The 24,365-nt window shown below is 54.3% G+C and overlaps 1 protein-coding gene across 1 annotated transcript in view; it reads left to right on the forward strand.

The window, feature by feature from the left end:
• LOC138066515 (otoferlin-like) overlaps positions 1-21,725 on the forward strand; it is a 150,785-nt gene extending 129,060 nt beyond the window's left edge. Inside the window, 19 exon segments of the mRNA XM_068936382.1 lie at positions 704-865; positions 1,157-1,319; positions 1,414-1,544; positions 2,949-2,978; positions 3,438-3,581; positions 4,699-4,765; positions 7,147-7,298; positions 9,098-9,232; positions 10,027-10,164; positions 12,388-12,515; positions 13,090-13,260; positions 13,819-13,983; positions 14,784-14,907; positions 15,158-15,261; positions 17,514-17,615; positions 19,471-19,712; positions 20,264-20,442; positions 20,649-20,749; positions 21,545-21,725. Of these exon segments, the coding sequence (XP_068792483.1) occupies positions 704-865; positions 1,157-1,319; positions 1,414-1,544; positions 2,949-2,978; positions 3,438-3,581; positions 4,699-4,765; positions 7,147-7,298; positions 9,098-9,232; positions 10,027-10,164; positions 12,388-12,515; positions 13,090-13,260; positions 13,819-13,983; positions 14,784-14,907; positions 15,158-15,261; positions 17,514-17,615; positions 19,471-19,712; positions 20,264-20,442; positions 20,649-20,749; positions 21,545-21,725 (2,619 nt within the window).
• The last annotated feature ends 2,640 nt before the right edge of the window (positions 21,726-24,365 follow it).

The following is a 24,365-nucleotide window of genomic DNA, read 5'->3' on the forward strand; positions in this document are numbered from 1 at the left end:
GCTGACTTGGTAGACAATGGTGATGTGGGCAATAGAGACAGTGAGGTTTGGTGCATGACTCACCCGGCTGTTGTAGGTGTCTCTGCTAGGAGGAGATGGTGCTGATCGGATCCCCAGGGGCTCTAAAGAGATCCTACGTCCACGTTTTGTAGACTTTTTCATCTGGTCAAAGAAATACTATTCCTCTGGTGCGCAGTGTGAATATGGCCATGGGGGGACAGGAGGTGGAAAAAGCTTGTTTCAGGGGGACTTTTAATCATGGTGTTGGTCTCTTATCCCAAGAAAGGAAAGGGGAGGAGGCAGTCATTTCCCTGTTTCTGACAAAATGCTGCCAGTGCTGAATGAAGAGCCACTGCAGATGGGCTAAACTAAACTGATGTGGTCCTGCTCTATGGAGCCTGAGGGCAGAAGAGGGCTAGGAGAGGAGTGCTGAGGGCATCGGAAAGGAGATGTTAGGCTGTTGCAGGTGAGTCATGGGGTGGTTTGTGTGGGGTCAGTGAGAGAGCATGCTGCATGCCAGAGCCGCATAGAGAAGGAAAAGCTTGAGGGCTCCATTGCTGCCCAGGTGATTTTGTGTGCCATGAGGGATCCTTGCTCCCAGGGGATGAGGAAAGCCAACTCCTTTGGCTCCAGCAAAGAGGTCTGGCAGCAGTTGGGGGCAGTTCTTCTCACCTGTATGCCTTTCCTCCTCCTGCTGCCCTAGATGTTGTTCTGGGGACTCAGAGACCTGAGGAGAGTGAACGTGGCTCAGGTGGAGCGGCCCCGTGTGGACATTGAGTGTGCTGGAAAGGGGGTCCAGTCAGTTCTCATCCAGAACTACAAGAAAAGCGCCAACTTCAGCACTTCAGTCAAGCGGTTGGGAGTGGTGAGTGTTGCCTCTTTCCTCTGAGCCCTTGGCCAAAATCCAGGCTTGACTGGAGCTCAAATTGTGGCTGCTGGCCCCTTGCTTCCTTTTGCCCACGATAATAGAGGAAGTGATCTCCAGCCTAGTCGGGGATTCCCTTTCTGTGATGGCTCCCAGGCCCAGCTCTGCTGGAGTTACATGAGACCTCTTCCTCCAACATGATCTCTCTTTGAGTCCCTACTGGCAACCACCACAATAGACATGCTGTAGCCTACATGCAGCCCTTGATAACCAGGACCCCTTTGCTTCCAGGACCTCCCAGAGAATGAACTGCTTCACCCGCCCCTCCACATCCGAGTGGTGGAGTGCCGGGCTTTTGGGCGTTATACCCTAGTGGGGTCCCGTGCTGTCAGCTCCGTCTGAAAGTTCATCTGTCGCCCACCAGAGAAGAAGGCCCACCATTGGAATATGACAGGTACCAGGCTTGGGCCAAGAGGAACAGGCTGGTGTGGGTCATTGGTGGGGCACCAATCTCTCTTGTTGTCTGTCTTTCTCTGTCCTCTGTCCAGTTGAACTGCTCAATGGCTCTCTGGCAATGGCCATCAGAGGTCCTCCCTCTTGCCCCACGGGGGAGCTTGTTGTCAAGGTGGAACCTGAGGTTCCCATCAAGAAGATGGAGACCATGGTGAAGCTGGAAGCTGTGAGTATCCGTGTGTCAGCACTACTTTAGCATGTCTGTCTTCACTGCATTGTCAATAACTGGGTGATCCCCCCGCAAGCAGAGGCCACCTTGTGCTGTTGGGCATGTAGTTGGACTGATGCCTGGAATTAAAGGCCTTGGGGTCATAGTTAGTTGTACTAATCAGTCACGTCCTGTCCTGTCCTGGCTGAACTCAGCTGGTGCTTGCTGCCCCAAGACAGCCTGTCCTGGGCTAAGAAAATGAGGTATTTGTAATGTTTTCCTGTGAAGACAGTTAAATAGGAATGAGCCCCCATGAGCATAACCCTGCCCCTGTGTTGCTCTGTCTGAACCATCGTTCTGTGAATGGTGCAGACTCAAGATGCATGCACCTCAGATGCATGTGGCACGGGGCTGATCCAGGCACACAGAGTCACCCTGATGCAGGCAGAGCCCTTTAGACCTACTGGGTCTGCCCTGAAAAATCAGCAGTCTACACATGGGACAAGCAACGTGTCCCCAAGGAGTCAGACTTTGCTCACGTGTTGTCACCGTTTTCTTGCCCAGAATGGAAATTGGAGCACCCTCCTGTAGCTGTCTACTCCAGAGCGCTCTCTACCAAAAGAAATGCCTGTCTCTCTACAGGAAGCCCTTTGTAGGGACATGTCCTCCTCTGCAGGCAAGCAGCATGTGTGCATGCATGTGCCTATGGGCACATTGCGGGCTCCAAATGTGCATGCATATCCATGGCCCCTCATGGGCACATTTACAGAAAGACCACAGCACATACAAAGCCACTTCTGCACAAGTGCACATGTGCATAAACACACACACACCCGTACAACCCACAAGTCCTTGGTGGATTTACAAATGCACCTCTACCTAGAGTTCCTAGCAGGTGCACAAAAAACTCTTGTCACTTGCATTTGCATTCACAAGGAGTCTGTTGGCCCAGCTGTGTTCAGGAGGACCCCCAGAGCACGTGTGCATGTGTGAAAAGCCCTGGCATGCACATGCTTCTTGGCTTCGGGAAATGTACCACAAACACTTGCAAACCTCCTTAGCTAGACAAAAAGAAGCTCCAAGGGAGCAAAGCAGTCTTTATCCATACTGAAGGCCCAGGTATCTTTCCAGGCCCGTGCTCTCATTGTTTGGGATTGGGGTTCTTCGTTAGCAGAGCTCTCCCAAGAGGAGATGGGTTTGATGTGTCCCAGCAGACGTCCCCCTTGTATGCAGAGCTTCCCAGCCAGGGCTGTTCCTTCAAGGCCTTTGCTTCCTGCAACCGTGGGGAGCTGTTTGTGACTTCTCGCAGCTCACTGTGCACGTGTGTGTCTGTGTGCATTTGTACTCTGCTGCCTTTTGGCGGTGCAGTTGCCCACTAGCCTGCTGTTCCCTCTCCCTGTTCCCTTTTAGCCCTGGCGGCAGAACTCAGATGCAGTGGTGAAGGTGGAGGTGGTAAGTGACGGATCTGCTTCCGAGCATAGTTGGGCTGGGAGGAGCAGGAGAGACAGCACCCTGCGAGTGTGCATGATGATTATTCCCACCACAACTATGTGGTTGTGGTACCACCTCCCAAAGGCTTAATGGTGACACACTGAGCGGGCTCAGGATACCTTGCTGGGACAGGGGGGCCTGGTACCATGTAAGCTTCAGGTGCTTCAGCCTGGGAAATGCATGAGTGAAAGGGATGGTGGAGAAGTCAGGACATCTCTGGTTTAGGACTCTGACACTGTCTCTCTGGAGCCTTGGGCAGCTCCCTTTGCTACTCAGAGCCTGTTGTGAAAGGTGGCAGGTGCTAATGATACAGGGTTCTGCCTTCTCAAGGGATTTACCTATCACCTTGGCCCTTTGAGAGACATCTCGCTTCCATCTGATCCCTCTTCTTCTCTGTCTTTGCTTCCTTTGTTCCTGCAGTCTGAGGAAGAGAAGGAGAAAAAGAAGAATAAAGGAGGAGGAGGAGGAGCAGGAGGAGGAGAGGAAGGAGAAGAGGAGGAGCCGGATGAGAGCATGCTGGACTGGTGGTCCAAGTATTTTGCTTCAATTGAGAGCAGTGGAGGGGTGCATGTAGGGGGGTGCAGGAAGATGTTCCCTGCCTGCAAGGTCTGGGCTATTTCCAGCAGAACAGCACAGTCCCAACATCTGTTGGGACAGCACAGCAGTGGACTGCTTTTGAAATGCAAACAGTGCCCATTCCCAGCACTAAGGCTGGGACCACTGGCCTAAGGAAGGAGGGGAAGTATGTGTATTGAAGTCCCCATCCCCAGTGTGAAAAATGGGGTGGTAGAAAAGCAGCGATCAGCTGCTGTTTCTGTCTGTTGCCTCCCTGATCATTGCCGAGCTGGTAAGGGGCACATGGGCTTGCGCCAGCCAGGTGCTCATTCCGTTTCCCTTTCTGGTACCAGCCCAGTCGTCTTCCCAGTGTCTCAGCTGCGAACTGCCCAAGTGCACAAGGATCCCATGCAAACATGACACGTCCTCCTGCTCCTCCTGCCCCATCCCCTGCGAGAGACTCTCCCTCGCACACAGTCCTGCTCATGGCTGAGCCCTGCCTTTGTGAGAATTCCTGCTCGCGTACCAGTGCTGAAAAATTGTACAGTGAGGGAGAGGGTGTTTCTTTTCTCTTGTGGGGCCTGATCCTCCGCTGTTGCACAGAACCACCTAAAACTAAAGGCTCTTTGCACTGGCAACATCCCTGGCCTTGGGAACTGCTCCTTGGATACCCTAGAGCCATCCCCACTTGCCTGGGCTCTGTCCAGCTTCCTGGATGGACACACAATTTAAACAAGTGCAAGAGAGAGGTAAAAGTGCTTTAGCTGTCAATAGGCTGTTCTTGCAGAGACCGGGGCAGCCTTGTGGCCAAAGGCTTGGGGCCATGCTGCTTTTCTCGCCAGCCTTGCCTGACTGTCAACCAGGCTTTCACCCGGCAGAGCTGAGCAGGATTTCTTTTCCTTGGGTGTACTTATTTTGTGTCTCGTTTGTATTCGGAACACAGTTATTTAGCAGCGTCACTGTTGAAGACTGTGTTGAACAACTTTGATTTCTCCAGTTTGGCTAGATCCTAGCTCCCTGCTCAAAGGAGAAAGGGAGAGCTGCGACCCCTAAGCTAGGCACTTTCAATGAGCACAGAGAGCTCAGTGCAACTGGCCACTCGTTGTTCATTTTGTTTCTCCCCCAGCAACTTTGGCAGCAGGAAGCAGCCGCAGCAGAAGCAGAGGAGGAGGAGGGAATGGAGACTGCTGAGGGTGAGCTGTTTGCAAGCAAGGGAGGAAACGGGGCAGGGAAGGGTAGGACCAGAGTTCCTTTTGGTGCTTGGGCACCCAATTCCGAGCACGTAATTGCTCTTCTGCTCAATCAGATACTCGTGCTGTGTTGCATATCTCCAGGCGGGATCAATTTTGGTGAATGCAGACCTGGTATGGATTGTGTTGGGCTGACGTATCAGGCTGCAAATGCCAGGGGACTCCCAGTCCGAGTGTGGCATTGTGGCAGCCTCCAGCTCATCCCTGCTGGAAGGAAGGCTGTGTGGAAGTAATGAGATTAGTGACTAGGATCTGTGTTATTGACTGAAGGCATTTTTGTGCCTTCAGAAGTTAGTAGTCGCATCCCCTTGCCCATGCGTTTATAGAGCTGCAAGGCTGTGTGCTCAAAGTCTATTGAGAACACCAAGGCACAGATACGTTAATATCGCATTTGCAGGGTTTTCCCTCGTCACCATGAGGGAGGCTTTATGGAGGCCTCCTTTTGCCCCAGTTTTGCCAGGGAAGAGTCAACTAGGCAAGATGTTTGGGATCCATCTAACCTGACTGCTTTTATCTTCAGTGTAAAGCTGAAGAGTGATCTGTTTTAAAAAAAAAAAGTGTAATCTGAAAGTGTAGTCTGTGATCTAAAGCTGAAAGTGTAGTCTGTGTTCTGGTTTTCTAGAATGGGCAGTAGAGAAAACTATGCCTTTCAGGGCCGGTTCTCTGACCTATTTTAGATACTGTCCTGAGATGAAGTGTGCCCTAAGAGCGTTTTTCTCTCAAGGAGTCTGGGGGACAGTAGCTCAGATGGGGCATTGCAGATGCCTCAAGCTGGGTGAGGCCAATTTCATACCAAGAGTACTATGGGCTGTGAACATGAGTGAGCTGGGACCTGCTGTCCAAGGGTGACCTTGTCCACCCTGCAGGCTCTTTGGCAGTCCCTGGTAAGCAGGGCTGGTGAGTGTTTCCCTGAGGAGCCATGATTGGCCAGCTCAGTCATGAAGACTGAGATGGGAATGGGCAGAGGGAGAAGGTTAGGAGCCTCTGCGTAGGGGCTCAGCAAAGGGCCACCCTATGGACTAAATGGGCAGTGGAGTAAAGAAGGGTAGCAGCAGATAGCACTGAGTTCCCAGCGCTGCCTGCTTCCCCTGCTCTCCATAGGTCGTGAATTCAGAGGAGAGGGGGTGGTTGTCCTGTTCGTGCAGACTCCATTAGGTGGGAAAAATAGAGAGTCTGGCTTCTGTTGGAAGACTAGCCTTTGTATCATGAGAAAGATGAGGCCAGGTGCTGCTGAGCTTGGCAATGACTCTGAGCAGCTTCTGCCTGGGCTTGCTGTAGTAGCAGAGCTGTTGGGGGGGTGTCCTTGTATGCCTCCTCGTTCTCTGTCAGTCATTCTGAGCAGGGTTCACTTTCCCCTTTGACACTGCCCTTCCTTCCTGCTTTCCTCTTCCACATTAAAGGTTTATCTGTTGTCATCTGTCTGTTCTCATCTGCCTTGCGCAGCAGCCATGAAAGCTGGCGGGATAGAGGCAGTGAGGGCTGGGGATTGCACATGAGTGGGAGAAGCGTGCAGTGTTGTGCAGCCTCCTTTGAGCATGCCTTTCTAGGTAGACTGTACTGTGTCCTTGGCTGGTGACTGCTCTGAAGAGAGCGATCGTAAGAGCCTGTTGCTGCAGCTAGTCATTGGCGTCACCCTTGAAGAGCAGCAGTCTGTGCTTTGGCACTGAGCTTCAAGCATTGTCACCTCAGACACACCTAGGCAGGGGTTTTGCTCTGCAAGCTGCGCACGTGTCAGGGGTCTGGGCACAGGAAGTATTCTCTTCCATGGGCGCACCTAGCAGGGCCCAGCCAGGTGCCCTTGATGTTTTTCACTCCCTTCTCTTTTCTCCAACGCCATTGCTGTCAGCTTCAAAGGACGTAGCGGAGACCAGAGTGAGATGGGGAAATGAGCCCTTCAGGGAAGACTGGGAAGGGTGTTGTACTAGCAGCCCAGCAGGACAAGTGGAAAGAAGACAAGAAGGTGCTATGATCAGATATTTTCAGTGCTGTTGAAACTAGGCAGAGCCTAGGCTCTCAGTCCATGTTTCGTAGTCCTCCAAATGACTCCTGCTCGGGTCAACTGTGGGAGTTCCCTACGCGGAGATCTGTGGGCTCCTGGAAATGCTGTGAGCTGGGTAGCAATGGCCAGAGCTGAGGAAAGAGAGGAGAGAGGTTGAAGGGTTTCTGTGGGACTGAGATGGGAATTGCAGGCAGTAGCAGCTGTCAGCTTTCATGTTCCTCTTGTTTGAGTGCCTGTGATCATGTTCCCCCTTCTCTGTCTTCCTCCGCTCCACCTCACCCTCGTTTCCATCTCCTCCATCCCCATTGCTTCCCCTTGGACTCAGAAATCAAACCGGATGACTCTCCCATGAAAGGCTCCAAGGGTCAGGCAAAGAGCAAGAAGTCCAAGGCACCCAAAGATAATAAGAAGCAGCAGCAGCAGTGAGCCACTGAGCTTCCTGAGAAGCAGAACAAGCCGAAGATTGATGAACTGAAGGTATGTGTGTTGGCAGGGGGAGGAGGAGGCTCTGCCTGCTCAGCAGCAGGATGGAAGTCAGATCCTAGCCATGTGGAAAACACAGTAGGATGGATCAGCTCTGCTGGATGCATCTCACCTGTGTGAGGGGTATCTAGCACTAGGTGAGATTTGCCTTGGGACTGTCAAATTCTCTGCATAGACGGAGAGTTCAGGGTAACTAGCTTTGCAGGAAAGGACCTGGGATCTTGGGGACAGGAAAAGTCAGCAGTGAACCCTTCTAGCAGTGAAGGGCAAGTGCATGCTGGGCTGTATTAGCAAGAGTTGGCCAGCAAGTTGAGGGGAGGGATTCTTCCCCTCTTTCTGGCACTTGTCAGATCCCTTCTGGCTTCTCTGTCCTGAGTGGTGCTCCCCAGCGCAAGGAAGACACTGACCTACTGCAGTGAGTCCAGTGGTGGAAGCCACCAGGCTGGTCACAGGTCTGGAGGACGTGGCATACAAGAAGAGGAAGAGGCTGAGAGCTGGGTTTGTTCAGCTTGGAGAGGAGAAGGTGAATGGGGGATTGAATTGCCATCTTCAGGTACCTGATGGTACGTGGCAGGGGGATATGGCAGAGGACAAAGGAGAGTGCAGAAGGAAATGGACGCAAGATGCAGCAAAGGAAATTCCTGTTGGACATAAAGCATCATTTGTTTCCTACAATGAACTTATGCATCATGAGTGTGCTGCAACTTTGCAGAGCTCTCAGTCCTTGGAGACATGGGAGCTTGACCCTGGGCAAGCTTCTCTAACTTTGAATGCCAGCGGTCCCTTCCCACCTCGGTTCCCATATGACTGTATGATTTGCCCATCCAGAGGTGCCCCCATTTGATCAGGCAGCTCCCATGTTCAGCCAGTGGATGTCTAAAGCTCCTGAGGTGACTGGCATCCTGAGTGCCCAACCAGCTGCTGTATGTGGGGCTGAAACCCAACATGCCTCATGGCAGCAGGAATCACAGCCATCACTGTATGTAGTTCTTGGAGGGGTTTGTCCCACACAATGCAGCTGGAACCAGAAGTACTTGCAGGAATTACAGGGGAAAAAAAACCAAAGGTGGGGGGAGCTATGATTTGCTCTCTGTAACTGCACTGAAGGATCAGGCAATTGTGTAGCTTAATGAGTAGTATGAGAAAGACATCAACTTGGTCTTGAGAGTGGAGGAAGATGTTTTAAGTTGGTGAGAACACCCTCCCCACGGTGGAATCAGAGTCTACAGCTATAGTAGGAGATGGATCAGGGCCAGGCATTGCCCATCAGCAACCCAAACCAGGACCCTGCCCCCAGGCCTGGCGCCAGGGCTCCAGGCCAATGTGCCCAGCCCCATCCCACTGCTGGGCAGGGGCAGGGAATAGCCTGGGGCAAGGCTATCCCATGGGCAGTTTGGATGGGCCCTGGGTGGGGGAGAGCTTCCTGTGGGCCATAGCTAGCCTGGCCAAGACTCAGTGCAGGAAAGGGCCCTGGTTCAGGTTAGTGGTCCATGGACTTTACTGTATTATAATCTGTGACTCTGGGCCTGAGAAGGAATTTGAACCCGGATTATACACGTAAGGGGAATAGCTACACAGCCCATTCAGCTGAGGTTCCCTCCTATACATGATCAGTTTGGGAAGGTGCTTATGTCATCAAGGTCTGACCCAATGACCTGGAGATCCCTTTGCATCCTAGAGAATTAGTCACTGGGAACGGTGATGTCCATGATCTCTTTGATTGTCCTTGGGTAACCATTGGATCTTTTTTTTTTTTTTTTAAACTGCTCCCCTCTAATTTTGTGTCATCACAGGTCTTCAACAAAGAGCTGGAAAGAGAGTTTGATAACTTTGAGGACTGGCTGCACACCTTCAACCTGCTCCGTGGAAAGATCGGGGACAATGATGACGACGCAAGAGAAGAGGAGCGGCTAGTGGGGAGGCTCAGAGTGAGTGTGGCTGCTGAGTTGGGTCAGGGCAGGGACAGCTTGGGAAAGCCTTGTCTATAGGGTTCTCTCCTTGAAGGTGCATTAGCTGAAAGGAGGTTGGATGTAAGAGAGACCAATTTGCATTGACTCAACCACATCTCCTTGCAGGGAGGGTAAGCCTCCAAGGATAGCCCCAGGAGTCAGGTGGCTTCACAGAGTGCATTGCAGAGGGCAGTCCTTTGCAGCAACCAGATCTTTTGTGATTCCTACAGAAGGCCAAGGGCAAAGCAGATCCTCTTTATCACCCGCTGTGGATATAAGCCATGCCTGGAGTTATCTTTGCAGACTATTTTTCACCAGTAGCACGGAGCTGCCTGCCATGTTGCACCAATGCATGCAAGTTAAACTCTTGCTGGAGGGAGTGATCAGACGGTCAGGGAGCATGGAAATGAACTGTGTTTCACGTGGTAGTTCCTGGATTTCCCAGCCCCTGCCTTGACAGCACCTTTTATTTCCATTGCTCTTGGTTTTCTGCCAGTTGTATTCCTGGAATTCCCTGCCTGTGAGCACCTTGCTAGTCTGATTCCTCTGCAGGTGTCCTTCACGTTGTCCAGTTGCTCTGCTCAGGGTTGTATCCTCTGCAGGGGGTGCTTGTGAGGCAGAGGAAGCTTCCAGACCTCGCCTGTCTACTACAGCACAGGGCTAGAAACAAGGAGAGAAAGTGGGCTCTCAGGAAGGGTGGTTTGGGATGGGTCTGCTCGCTCCGAGCCTCGGGAGCAGCAGGACTACTGAGGCTGTGCACTCCCTTGTGCTAGGGCTCCATCTGTGTCTACAAAGTGCCGCTCCGTGATGATACGGGCAAGGAGGCAGGATACGACCCCGACTTGGGCATGTTCCAGGGGATCGCCAGCAATGACCCCATCAATGTGCTGGTCCGAGTCTCTGTTGTTCGGGTGAGTATAACCACGTTGTATGCCAAGGCGTGATGCTGTGTTCCCTTACAGTGCTCGCACCCAGAGCTGGTGCTGAAGCTGCAGAGAAGTTGACTTTTAGTTCTTGGTGCTGTTGGTGCCAGCATCCACCTGATAGCAGATGGCAGCAAGGTCAAGGATGCAGCATGAGGACTAAAGCAGCTCACTGATGGGCCCTTGAAAGGGGCGTCTTCCTAGCTTTGTGCTCTCCCCATTGGGATACTAAGCCTGTGTGAGGTCCAGACACCTGGCCTACAGGATGGATGGAGGTGTCCGTTGTAGTGCTCAACTTCAGAGAAGAATTTGGATCAGCCCAGACTACGAGATTCTGGTTCTTTACATAATCCCCTTTAGATAATCAATGAGGCATATGCTGAGCAAACCAGGAGGAGGCAGGGATTAGTAGATCTGGCTGAAGGGCTTGTCACCTCCTGGGACACATGCCGAGTGATAATCAATGTGGTCCAGCCTGTCTCTTTATATGGAGTGCACTCTGGAAAAAGTCCTTCTTGACCTCCATTCTTATGTCAAGATAAGATATCTTGAGATATCTCAGCCCTGCTGGAAGCACCTGGGTGGCTCTTTGCCAACCCCTTGTCCCTGTTGTTTTATAAATGCGACCTACTTTCACCTACGTTTCCCACTAACCTGGTTTCCCATCCAGTGCTACATCTCATTGCCCTGAGAAGGGGATAGCAGGTGAGATTGCAATCCCAGAATCACAAAATCACCGAATGGTTGAAGTTGGAAGGGACCTCTGGAGATCATCTAGTCCAACTCCCCCCGCTCAACCAGGGTCACCTACAGCATGTTGCGTAGAATTGTGTCCAGATGGCTTTTGAATATCTTCAAGGAAGGAGACTCCACAGCCTCTCTGGGCAACCTGCTCCAGTGCTCAGTTACCCTCCCAGGAAAGAAGTATTTCCTCATGTTCAGACAGAACTTCCTATGTTTCAGGTTGTGCCCGTTGCCTCTTGTCCTGTTGCTGGGCACCATGGAGAAGAGTCCGGCCCCGTCTTCCTGTCACCCTCCCTTCACATGCTTAGACTCATTGATGAGACTCCCCTCTCAGTCTTCTCTTCTGCAGGCTGAAGAGTAGCAGCGCTCTCAGCCTTTCGTCCTAGGAGAGATGCTCCAGGCCCTTCCTCATCTTAGTGGCCCTTTGCTGGACTCACTCCAGGAGCTCCATGTCTGTCTTGTACTGGGGAGCCCAGCACTAGACACACCACCCGAGGTGTGGTCTCAGCAGGGCTGAGGAGAGGGGGAGGCCCTCACCTCCCTCCACCTGCTAGCAACACTCTTCCTAAGGCTGCCCAGGGTACCATTGACCTTGTTGGCCACAAGGGCACATTGCTGGCTTATAGTCAACTTGTTGTCCACCAGGACTCCCAGGTCCTTCTCTGCAGAGCTGCTTTCCAGGAGGTCAACCCCGAGCCTCTCCTGGTGCCCATGCACCATGCACCAGGTTATTCCTCCCCAGGTGCAGGACCCTGCACTGGCCTTTGTTGAATGTCATGAGGCTCCTCTCTGCCCAACTCTCCAGCCTGTCCAGGTCCCTCGCAATGGCAGCACAGCCTTCTGGTGTGTCAGCCGCTCCTCCTAGTTTAGCATCCTCAGCAAACTTGCTGAGGAGGCCCTCTGTCCTTTCATCCAGGTCATTGAGGAATAAGTTGAACAAGACTGGACCCAGTATTGACCCCTGGGGCACACTGCTCGTTATAGACCTCCAACTAGACTCTGAACTGGAGAGATGGAGGATACTTACCCCTGCTTGCGGGGGCTACTTACAGAAGCCCGTGGCCCTAATAAATCCATGGAGGGAAAGAGAGAGGCGGAGGGATGTCTTCTGGACATCTCAGTCAGGTTTCTGCTGAGGGTCTCTAGCTAGAGGAACCTGCGTCTTTCCACTGATGAGAGAGAAGCCAAAGGAGACTGTGACTATGTCTTTCCGAAGGGGACACAGCCACTTGGGCTTGACCTGAGTCAGCCCAGACCAACACACCTAGCCCCACTACATGCCTAGGCAGGGACATAGGTTAGCAGAAGGCAGGACTGATCCCTGGTTTAAATTGAGTCCCTATATTTAGGTGACCTTATAAAAGGACTTGGGCACACAGCTATGGCCAGGTAAGGCCAGCTGGTCTCAGGGATGGAGAATAGGGACTGTCCCTGACTGGGCTGACCTATCTTTTCTTTTCCCTACAGGCCACAGAGCTGCCCCCAGCTGACATCAATGGGAAAGCTGATCCTTATATTGCCATCAAGCTGGGGAAGACAGACCTCAAAGATGAGGAGAACTACATCTCCCAACAGTTGAATCCTGTCTTTGGCGAGTGAGTTGCCCCAGCCCTGTTACCTGTCTTCACCCTGAAGAGTGAGCGAAGCTCACCAGCCCTTGGGCCTGCACCCTACCCATCCCATAGCCCCAGCTTGGGGTCGAAAGATGGGACTGATCGCCCTGAACTTTCCTTGGGTGCAGTGTAGCTGTCCCCATTGAAGTCATCTGTCCTGCTTTGTCAGCAGTCTCGTCAACGCTGTCAAGAGTGTTGAAGAGCTATCCGTATCTGGTCAAGATAGGTGCCTACTTTAGGAAGCGCTAGGCCTGGACCCAAGTAACAGCATCGCCGGCTCTCCAGTGACACACACATTTAGTTTCAGGGCTATTGGGACATCCACGTCAAGCAATCCTCATGATCGCTCTCCCTTCTAGGGCTGCTAGTTCAGAAGCAGTCCGCGCAGAGAATTAGTGACAACACGTAAGCTGAATGTACTGCAGTGGGAGGTGCAATTAAACACTGTCCAGAGACTGGAGCAGACCCACCTCACCCATGCATGTGTCTTGAGCGCCATCCAAACCCTTGGATGGCTACAGCCTGTTCTCCCTCTCCACCCTTTCTCCCGCCACAGGTCCTTTGACATTGAGGCCACCTTTCCCATGGAGTCCATGCTGAGGGTGGCGGTGTACGACTGGGACTTGGTGGGGACCGACGACCTCGTTGGAGAGACCAAGATTGACCTGGAGAACCACTACTACAGCAAGCACCGAGCTACTTGTGGGGTGTCACAGCCTTATGCCATGTATGAGCCAAGCTTTCCCTGTGCAACCTGGTGTCTGGACCCGTGTCAGTTTCATCTTCCGCACTAGGCCTAGATCTCCTGTAGGGATCTCCCTCTTTCATTGCCTGATGATGAGGGAATCTGTGCTGTGCCCTCACTCTTAACATGGGCTTTGGGACCAGCACAGTGGGGTAGCAGGAGAGCAGGTTGTAAGCAGGAGCACAGGGCGGTGAGGAAGGGACTGAGGGGCATTGGTAGGTCTGGATATAGAAATGAAGAGGTTGCTGAAATAGCAGCTGGGCCGGAGCAGCAGAACTGAGCATCAGTGGCAAAGTGGAGGGTGCTGGGGATTGCAGGTCTGGGTCAGCACAGAGTGAAGGGCCTGGGGCGGAAAGGTATCGGCAAAGCGTAGAGTTTGGGCACGGATGGCCCTACCTTGCTCTGCAGTTTCACATGTGGAGCCTCAGATCCTTCCCTGATGAATCCTGGCTCCTGAGGGGCAGTAACATTTGCGTTTCTGGCAGATGGAAACAAAGATTCCTTCTTCCTCCAAGTCTGACCTTGTGCTCTTGTTCACAGACATGGGTATAACATGTGGCGTGACCCCATGAAGCCTTCCCAAATGCTGTGCAAGCTGTGCAAAGAGGGCCAAGTGGATGGGCCGCCCTTTGGTCCAGGAGGAAGAGTGAAAGTGGCCACGAGGGTCTTCAGTGGCGCCACGGAGATGGAGGATGAAAATGGTACGCACCCCATGGCGTGAAGGTGGGGAGGGGAGCAGGGGCATGGGGTGTCCCCTCATCATCCAGAACTGAATCCCATCACCCCCTGCAGCATTGCAATGTCTCTCCAGCCACCCCCTTGTGTGGGGCCTGCGTTATGTCACCAGCTAGACAGTGTCTTATAGATGACCCAGGTTGCTGTCAGAGTTACTGGTGAGCATCCACGGCATGGCATGACCAAAGCTGCCTTTGAAACCTTCCTGCTGGCAGTTTATGGCAAAGGACCAATGCAGATAGCCCATCCTGGCCCTTGCAGGGCTTAGGAAGCCACTGTCCATATAGCTGCATCCCCAAACAATGGTTGTGTCCAAATCACTCGTATATACGCAACACAGTTGAATGCAGACCAGGAGGGGTGCAGAGGAGGGGGGCAGCAGTGTCGGTGGATATAGAGCTTGTTGAGCGTGGGAAAATACAGGCTGGTAGGGGATCTGGACCTTCTCTGTGAGTGCCTAGGAGTAGAAAGGGGAGAAAGAGGAGTTAGGGAGTGTTGGTGCAAGAACAAAGTGGGCCCAAGGAAACGGAGAGGAGCAACTACTAGGCAGTCCTGCTGCCTTGAAGTTGGTAGGAGCTGGAAGAGGTAGCCAGCAGGAGCAGTGTGTGTGGCCTTGGGGAAGAGGATGTCAGCAGAAGTTTGCAAAGCCAGACTGGAGGTCCTGCTGTCAGTAGGAGGTTGGGTCCTGCTTGGGATTGTTTGCTGTCCCTGGTGTCTCTTCTGCCCAGTTCTCCACACTCAGTCCTCCCTTTACCCACACGGGACAGAAGAAGCAGGCAGAGGAGCGAGCGCCTAGCACTGACCGTGCTGCACCACTGGGAAGACGTTCCACGCGCAGGCTGCAGGCTGGTCCCTGAGCACGAGGAGCCGCGTCCATTGCTGAACCCTGACAAGCGGGCATTGAACAGGTCCCCGCAGCCCAAGATCCGGGGGAAGGGCAGGGCCTGCTTAGCCTCCAAGCAGGGAGGAGAGACCTCAGCTGGGCAGACAAGCTGCAACCCCCCTTGTCATGGGGAGCAGTGGGGAGGGAGGCAGCCTACGAAAAGTGGCACTTGGACATAGCAGTCCTTAACACTCGGCCTGTTGAGCCCAGCTGACTAAATCTTCAATGCCTCTTCATCTTCAGCTGGCACCTATTTCATACCCTGAAGTCTCTGGGTCCCCTGCTTCCCCCCTGCCTGACATGTTCCCTATGGATATGCTGGCACCAGGCCCTGCCATTGATATTTCCCCCAGGAAACCAAAGAAGTAAGGAATCTGCCAGCCAACAAACCCCAGGGAAAACCCATGGCTGGGGCTGGAGCCCTGCTTCCCCACTCTTCTACTGGTTCTCCATGGCCCAGCTCAGCACAGCCATGTGCCTGGGACCCCCAACCAGACTGGCATGGCCAGAGATCCCAAGACTGGAGGCATCAAATGCTGTCTTCCGCTTCCCCAGAGGTTGTGGAGCTGCCCTTGCAGGGTGCTTCAGTTCCCATCTGTTCAGTTCCCTGCAGCTCCTCACCTCTCTGTGTCGGTCTAGACGAGGAGTTCAAATTGCTAGCTAGTGCCTGGTATGGGGAAGGGGGCAGACCAATGCAGCCAGCCCGAACGCAGCCCCAGGGGCAGGGGTTAGCCTAGGTCAGGGCGTCCACAGGCCCTTGGCTGGAGGGGAGAGTTTCCCAGTCTGGCTGGGGCTCTGGGCAAGGAAGGGCCCTGGCCCCAGGCGGATCACTGGGAGAGACTTGGTAAAGGCAGGTAGGACAGAGCAGGCAGCAGACAGTGAACTAGAGAGTTCTCCTTCCCATTCCTGTCCTCTCCACCTCTGCCCTCTGATGCTCAGCCCCTCTAGGAGTCCTTTAGACAGAAGGAAGACATTGCGTTCCTCAGCATCCATGCTAGGCCAATTTTACCCAGCTAGACTGTGTCCTTGGGCCCCTTTTGCCCGTCCCCGGGGGCTGGGATGCAGAGGCCGTATTTGCATCCTCGTGGGAATCTCTTGCACTCCTGTGCTCAGTCGACTGGTGTTTGGCTCCAAAGCACAATGAAAGTGGAGACAATTTCCTCTGATCTCCGAGGGCCGTAGCTTGGATGTGAAGAGCAGGGCAGGCAGCTGCAGGAAAGCTGAAGCCAGAGAAAGTTCTAGTTGCTGAAGCAGCCTGGAAAAAACAGAGGTTTATCTGCAATGCAGCCAGGGGCAGCCATGCTCAGTAGTGCCCCGTGTGCTGGAGTTGAGACATTCCTCCGGAGGGGCTGAAGGGAGGATTTCAGTAGCCTTGAAAACACCAATGCACCCTTCCCTGTGGGGAAAATGGAGCAGGAAGGGCTATGGCTCTGGTCGCTCTGTTTTGGCAGGGATAAACGTGAGCTCCAGTCAAGTTACACATGGACACATCAGCCCATGTATGTCTTCACACGTGCACTGGAGAGCACCTGCGTGAGTGCCTGTGTCTGTAGGAAGATGCTGTATTTCAGCAAGGTTCTGCTGATGTATCATCCTCGGGATTTAACGCAGCTCCCCCCTCTTTGCCAGGAGTTTCAGCATGTAACACAAGCTGACGGTGTGGCCTGTTAGCTCTGAAGAGCATCCCTGTGTTGCTTGGACAAGTGCTAGGTGCTATAGAGGAACAGCACAGAGAAAGCCCCCCCCTGCCCTCCCCCGCAACAGGAGCAGGCAGGAGGGTGCTGGCACTGAAGATGGCAGGAATCTCGCAGTTCCACAGGAGTCCCTGGCACTTGCAGCCGTGTGATGTGATTGTGGCCACATGGCTGCCTTTCTCTGCCACTGTCTTCCAGTCCTCTTCTAGCCCGTCCACACTGCAGCTGCTTCCAGTTCAAGGAAACTGGCTTCTGCTTTTCCTCTGGCAACTCCCACGGGAGCTGGTTTATCCATCAGCACAATTCCCAAGTGAACCGAGTGTGGCTGGGAAACCCCAGTTGCCTGCACACCAAAGGCAATGCTGGGAATATCTTACAGGCTCCAAACTTGCTGGAGTCCTAGGAAAGGCAGTGATGCCCGATGAAGTGACTGGGACACAAGAGCAGGTAGAGCCTTTGGAGCTGACTTCTGAAGGCAGGGGAAAATTGTCCTGTGTTTCCAGGAGGGTGGCCCGGGTGGGTAAGGTGGGGAAATGAGGAAAAGAGCTGGCTTCAGACTGTTTTGCAGGGCCAACAGACCCGCATTGTAACCACAAATGTACCTGAGACTAAGGCTGTGCTGTCTCCTAGAGCCTTTGGCTTGGGCCATGCAGCAGTTCAGAGTAGATGAAGGTAAAAGTCCCTTTGTTGCTCCTCTGACCCTGCCTGGGCTGCCTCCGAGCTGAGGCACCATTTCCCTCTGTGTTCCTGCCCTGTTGGTCCCTAGGACAAGACGGCTGTGAGAGAGCCCTGCAGTTGGCGTTCCTGCCGCCCTGTTTCCTGCAGCATCATCCCATTCCCTTCTGCCCACCCCATCTCCTCCTGCCCCTTCCCTCTGTTCCCCCCTCTGTGCCTCACCTCCTGGTCTCCCTTCCTGCTGCCAGATATGAGCTTAGAGTGATAGTGTGGAGCACAGATGAGGTCATCCTGGAGGACGATGACTACTTGACTGGCGAGAAATCCAGGGACGTTTTTGTCAGCGGGGTGTGTACAATGTGGCTGGCCAGTGCCACCACTTCCACTTCTCCTCGTGGTGGGGTCCTGGTGCTCACTTAGGCCCCAGGGCTGGTTTTGGAGGGGGGGGGTTCTGTGATGCAGCTAGGAAGGGTTTCCCCATGGGGAGGGCCAGATGGTGCCAGTGGTGCTGTTATGTGCTGTGCTCTGTCTCTGCCTCTGTGTCTCTCTTGCTGGCTGCTTGACCTACTGTGTGTGTCTGTCTGTGCTGCCTGGCCTGGTTGCCCAGCTTTGAGCTGCAGGTCATTATCTGGAACACGGATGAGGTGGTTTTGGAAGATGATGCTTTCCTGGTGGGAGAGAAGATGTCTGTCGGGGGTAATGGCCGAGGTCTTGCTGCTTGGTCCCTTCAGGTTATCTGATCTCAGACCGCACTGACCCTCCCCATATTCAGCATGGGGCAGATGGTACCTGTGGGCCATCTCTGAGTGAGCCCTGGCCCACGACTTACCTTAACGTGCTTGTGAGTCCCTTTTCTCCTGTCCTCATATAGCAGGGCTCTGAGACTGGCCCTCAGCATGGGCTCCGCCAAATTTGGTCCCCAGATTTCCCTTTCCCGTCCCTGCGGAGCTGCCTGAACTGTCCTGCTTCAGCAAGAGTCGATTTGGATTTCCCAGATACTTTCATTCATTTTAAATTGACACGCACGGGTTAAGATGCAACTAGATCATAGTGCAATGTGCAGCAGGCAAGAAAACAAGCTTTCTCCAAAGGCTTAAACCCTATGTCATGGCAAAGAGGCATGAGGAGGAAGGTCAGATTAGTGTAGCAGAATCTAAGGCTGATGGCTGACATCACACCATGCACTGATTTCCCACAGCTCTGCTAAACTGCTCACTGCTTCCCAAAAGCTACCCTGCTGCTCTGCAGGCTTGTGTGCTGAGGCCAGGTCTCCTCGTCTTGCACCTCATGCTGCTCTTGGAGAACGTGTTCCATTTTCTATGTCTGGTCCTGTTTGCAGAGTGCAGTGGAGGGTTGTTTAGGGCAGTGCATGCAGTGCCTGCCTCGGCATTCCCAGTGCCATGCTGCACAGAGGGCAGGTGCCCTTGGAGCGATGAACTTTAACATGCTGGCAGGACCCATGCTCTCTCATGCCGTTGCTGCATACTGGCAGGCGTGTGAAATTTGTGTCTGTGTACATGTGCGTGAGGGGGACAAGGTCTTGTCACTGTCTGTTTCAAGGCCGGTAAGTAGGTGGTTTATGCATGGGTGGCTTTTCTGCGATGACTCTGAATCTGAAACGTGAGAGGCCTTCCCTTTGTGCTTGGGGTGGGATTGCTTGCCCTGTGTGTTTTGCAGGGCAGAGCGGGAGTGTCAGCATGCTCAGAGGCCAGGGGAACAACCCTGTACTAAGTGTCTAAGCACGGACCCATGTCCCTGCTGGCTGCAGCCCCTCTGGACCAAGAGACTCACACAAATCTGAGAGTTCCCTGAGGAACAGAGGTGTCCTGTCATGTCGAAGAAGCTGAGGAACATTCATAATGCTCCTTCAGCAAGCTCTGCTCCAGACTTCCCAGCAGTGCTGCCTGCTCCTTTCCATCTCTTGAACATCCCCCTGCCCAGAGAAGGACCCTGATAACCAGCTTGCATGTTGCTCCCTCAATCAGCCTGTTCCCTCTAGGGCCCTCATGCCCATGTTGTCTCTTGGCGAGGCTGACATGGTGATTTGAGCAACCCTAGCCCATTGCTCGTTACTCTTGAGTCCTTCCAGTGTGTCTATGCCTTGCTGGCCTGGAGACATGCCAGCTGTATGCGCAGGATGGCCCTTTGCCCTCTCCTCCCTCCTGCTAATATGTGCCACCCCTCTCATCCCTCTGGGCCCTGCAGGTGGCTGAAGGGCCAGCAGGAGGACAAGCAAGACACAGATGTCCATTACCACTCACTCACTGGCGAGGGCAACTTCAGCTGGCGCTCCACCTTTCCCTTTGACTACCTGATGGCAGAGAAGAAGATGGTCAACTCCAAGAAGGAGTCTATGTTCTCCTGGGATGAGACTGAAGACAAGATCCCTGCTCGCCTCACCCTGCAGGTCTGGGATGCCGACCGCTTCTCGGCCGACGATTTCCTCGGTAAGAGGGGAGGGCCAGCTGAGCTGGGGTGACAGGGAAGCTGGAGGGATAGGGGGAGGTTACATGGCTGATGGAGCAGGAAGGCATGTGGGATGAGGCAAGGTTTATGTAGGAACAGATCCTGGAAGGACAGCCCTGGTCTTTAAGCCAATTGTGTCCTACAAACGCCTTTGGATGCTGCAGGTAAGAGCAGTTAGGCTAAGAGGCCTTGTCTTCATGCTGCTGTTCAAAGGCTGCTCCTGTAGCAAAGGCATTAGCTTTTTCCCTTAGGTGCCTGTCTGGGAGCTCTATGCCCAAGCTAGTTTTGGAGTGCAGGGTGGCTGGAAGCCGTGGGCAGATGTTTGAGAGGGTGAGAGGAGGTGGGGACGTGACCCAAAAAGCAGGCTATAGTGGAGAGATCGGAGGATGCATGGCCGTAGATGTGTGGGAGGATGCCAGGACACACAGCTCAGAAATGCTCGCCAGGGCAGGAAATGTTGGCCCAGCCCGCCTCCAGCCAAAGACTCACAGTTGAGGGGTGCCACCATGTATCCTTCGCCCTCTCCTACCAGGGGCAATCGAGCTGGACCTGAAGCGCTTTCCCCGGGGAGCTAAGACTGCAAAGCAGTGCAGCATGGAGATGGGGACAAATGAGGCAGAGCTGGCCATGGTTTCCCTCTTCAAGCAGAAGCGAGTGAAAGGCTGGTGGCCGTTTGTGGCCAGGGATGAAAACGATGAGCTGGAGATGACGGCAAGGATGGGGAGAAGCGGGGGGATTTTCTGTCCTGGGGACTGCATCCTCTGTGTACACGGAGGCCCCTTTGCAGAGCTCCTTCATGCCTGCCTCTGCTACATGGGGCCCCCTCTGCTCACCATGTCGCTGGCTGGCACCGTCTCTGGGGCCTGCGGTGGAGAGCGTTGCCCATGTCTCAGCAGGCCTCTCTCTGCTCCCTGCAGGGAAAAGTTGAAGCTGAACTACAGCTCCTGAGAGCAGAGGAGGCAGAGAAATCGCCTGCTGGGCTGGCTCGCAATGAGCCTGACCCACTGGAGAAACCCAAGTAAGTAGGAGACGCCTCTCCCCCAGCAGATGCCTGGATTTGTGGGAGATGCTGCGTCGGGTGGTTCCCGGGGAGGTAGCCAGGCAGGGGAAGGTTAGAAAGGGGTCACTTATCTGGGGATGTAGGAATGAGGGCTGCGGGCAGGGTAAAAGGGGCAGAGTCACCTCTCCTGGTTCATTCCAGTGCCCTCTATTTACTTCCCTGCCTTTCCTTAGTCTTTACTTCCCTGCCTTTCCTTAGTCTCTTCCTTCTCTCCCTCCCTTCCTAGCTCCATCCCCCTTTCCCAGCCTCCCACCTCTTCTTCCTCCCCTCTGGTACCCGTTGCCAGGACATCAGCTTCATCAGGACCCCCTCCCCCACCCCACCCACTCAAGTCCCTGCACTCCTTCTGGCACAAATTCTGCTGGCTCCTCTTGGAAACCCTCCTGATCCTCAAGGTCAGGCTCTTTCACTGCGTGAAGGGTTATCCAAGGAAGGAGATCGTGAGCTCTCTCACAGTGCCCCTCTCCATTGCCAGCTGGGCTTGTAAAAGGAAAGTCAAGGCTGTGCCAGGGTGCGAGCAGACTGCGGTGAGCCGGGGAGGATCATGCACTTGGGCAGCCACAGGAAAGCCACATCTGGGTGGGGATGGTTGCTGTGGCCCCAACCCCGAGAGAGCCTGCTGCACCCTGGAGTGGCTGGATGGGACACAATGCTGCCGCCGCATTGGCTCACATGTTGGTTGTATTGCTTGTTGTGCCTGCCCTCCCTTTCTGTGGCCATGGCATTCATGACAGATGCTTGCTTCCCCAACAGCCGCCCAGACACATCCTTCATGTGGTTCCTCAACCCCCTCAAGTCCATCAAATACCTCACCTGCACCCACTACAAGTGGCTCATCATCAAAATAGTGTTGGCCCTGCTGCTCCTCATCCTGCTGGCCCTCTTCCTTTACAGCATGCCAGGCTACATGGTCAAGAAGCTCCTGGGAGCATGAAGAAAAGGGGCCACCCCCACACGCCTAGCCCGGGGCCACCCCCACACGCCTAGCCCAGCGCCACCGCCTGCCCCAGCCCCATGCCCTTCTCCTCGCCTCTGCCTTGCAGCAACCTTGAGGGACATCTCCTCCCTGCTGCTGTGCCTCCTATTTTGCGTTTCTGCTTTGTGGATCCCTTTCTTGGCTTTACTCTCAGAGAAGTGGGGTTGGAGAAGGCCTCTGGTCCCCAGGCTGTCCTGTGTCCCTCACCTGGGCTGGCAGAGATGCGTGGCTGGCTACTCTGGGTCACCCGTGCTGTGGGTCCCAGATGCCTTGACCCACTGGGGGCAGAGGTCGGTGCCCCGTCTGGGCAGCTCAGCTCCTCTGCCCCAGCAGAAAGCAGAGGGAGCACTAGGGTTGTGTTGCTGGAGCTGTGGGAATGCTGCCTAAATGCTTGTTCACAGGACACGTTAAAAGCAGTCATGAACCAGTGACGTGGGGCAGAGCAGCCAGGGCTTGCTGGGAGCACGCCAGCCCCTCGGGCTTGGGGACAAGGCACAGAGCAGCCCCAATGCCTGGCCTCCGTGCCAGCACTGCCGCTGCCCCCCTCCTAGCCCTGAAGGTCACTGCCCCTGACTGCAGGGGCTGATGCCACCACAGGGCACGCCAGCCACCCTGCCCCAACAGCAGTTGAGACTTGGCAGAGCCCTTGGGCTCTGCAAGGGGCAGACTGGGCTGCCCCATCCCCAGGAAGGCAGATTTCCAGCAGCTGAAGCATCTTTCTAAGGCCACTGAAAGCAGCAGTGGTGGTGGGACTTGCCTGAAGGCTCCCATGGAGCCACGTTCTCTGGTGCAGTGTGAGCTCAGCGTGGTCTGCTGGTTTGCCTATTTATTTTGTACTGACCACTACTTCTTGGGGCTGGGGCTTTTCTTGCTGTGTATATTGGGGGAGGGAGGGAAGGTCTCTTTCTTCAGCCCACTGCAATATTAAGCTGTTGAAGATCCACCTTTCTCAGCTTCAAGTGTGCAAGACCCTTACTCACTACCTGGGGAGCTCTTGGGGTTGTTTTTAGGATGATGTTGTTGTGGTTTGTCAATAAAAGTTGGTTTAAGCTCTTCCAGAAGAGCTGCTGTCTGCCACTGCCCTCTGTTACCCAGCCACACGTGCCCTGGGGGTTCACTTCCAGCCCCGAGCACAGATTGGACCCCCCAGGGCGGAGACCTGTTGCCCACTAGGCTGTGGCCATATATACCAAATGCCACCATAGACTCGAGAATAGTTTATGTGGTCAGGGACCTGTGTCGATCTTCTAGTGCAACCGTGCTGCTTGAAGCTTGGCCAGCTGGAGCAGCTTGCTCATGGTCATGTCCAGTCAAGTTTGTATTCTCTACAAGAATGGAGACGCCACGGACTCTCTGGGGAACTCATTGCAGTGTTTAACCACCCTCACAGTAAAGAAGTATTTTCTGATCTTTAAGTGCAATTTCCTGTATTTCAGTTTGTGCCACTTGCCACTTGTCCTGTCATTCAGCATCACTGAGAGGAGTCTTGCTCTCTCTTCTTTACTCCCCCTCCCCAATCACATACTAAGATGATCCCCCAGAGGCTTCTCCTCTCCAGGCTAAACAGCCCCAGCTCTCTCAGGCTCTCCTTGTCTGACAGATGCTCCAGTGCCTTAATCATCTTCGTTGCCCTTTGCTGGATTCACTACAGGAGCTCCGTGTGTCTCTTGTAGTGGGGAGTGCAGAACTGGACACAGTACTCCAGGTGTGTCCTCAGCAGTGCTGTGTGGAGGGGAAGGACCACCTCCGTCGACCTGCTGGTAAAGCTCTCCCTAATGCAGCTCATGATGCTGTTGGCCTTTCCAGCTTTGGAGTCGATTGGCCCCAGCCTGTATTGGTGCATGGAGTTGTTCCTGCCTGGCTGCAGAACTTGGCATTTCCTTCTGCCCCACCCTGGGCTTGGAGTTTGTGCAAAGCTGAGGGTGCTGCTCTAGTGGTGGCTGCAAGGCCTGGATCACTCTCCAGCAAAGCAGATCAGGGATGCTGCTCCTCGGTGCCCTCCAGTGCTTGGCCTTGCAGCCAGGGTTTGTGTGAGAGCAGCGTCAGGTGGGGCCTGGGGGTGCCCTGGCAGACAGGGTGTGTGGAAGTGATGTCACCATGGCATCACAATGCCGGGGTCTTTCTGGAGGTGGGGCTGGGGGAAGTGCCGCTGTCACTTTGCCTGCGAGCGAGCGAGCGAGCGAGTGTGCGAGCGAGTGCGCGAGCAGGTGGAGAGCGTGGTGTTGAGCTGGGGCGAAGGAGCAAGGCAGCGGGGTAAGAGCTGGCTCCTTCCGTCTCTCTGCAGTCTCTCCTCCCCTCGGGGCGCTCTCCCTGGCTTTGTCGCCCCCCCCAGCGCCCACCACCCGCTGCATGCTCCCTCGGTGGGCACAAGTGCCACAATCAGGCAAACGTCCCCGCCGCGAAGCCCAGCCACGCTCGGGCACCATTCTGCGCCCTTGCTGCTCACGACCCGGTGTCCCCGCGTCACACGTGGGAAAGCAGCCGCGGGAGCGGGCAGCCAGGCAAGGCCGACGGAGTGAGGGCACCGTGCCCTGCTTTTTGCAGAGTTGCTCTCGGCGGCCTTTGGCTCTTCTCCTGGTGTCAGATTGACGCTGTCGA

Source organism: Struthio camelus, chromosome 3 (assembly GCF_040807025.1).
Source record: "Struthio camelus isolate bStrCam1 chromosome 3, bStrCam1.hap1, whole genome shotgun sequence".
NCBI classification, from domain to species: domain Eukaryota; kingdom Metazoa; phylum Chordata; class Aves; order Struthioniformes; family Struthionidae; genus Struthio; species Struthio camelus.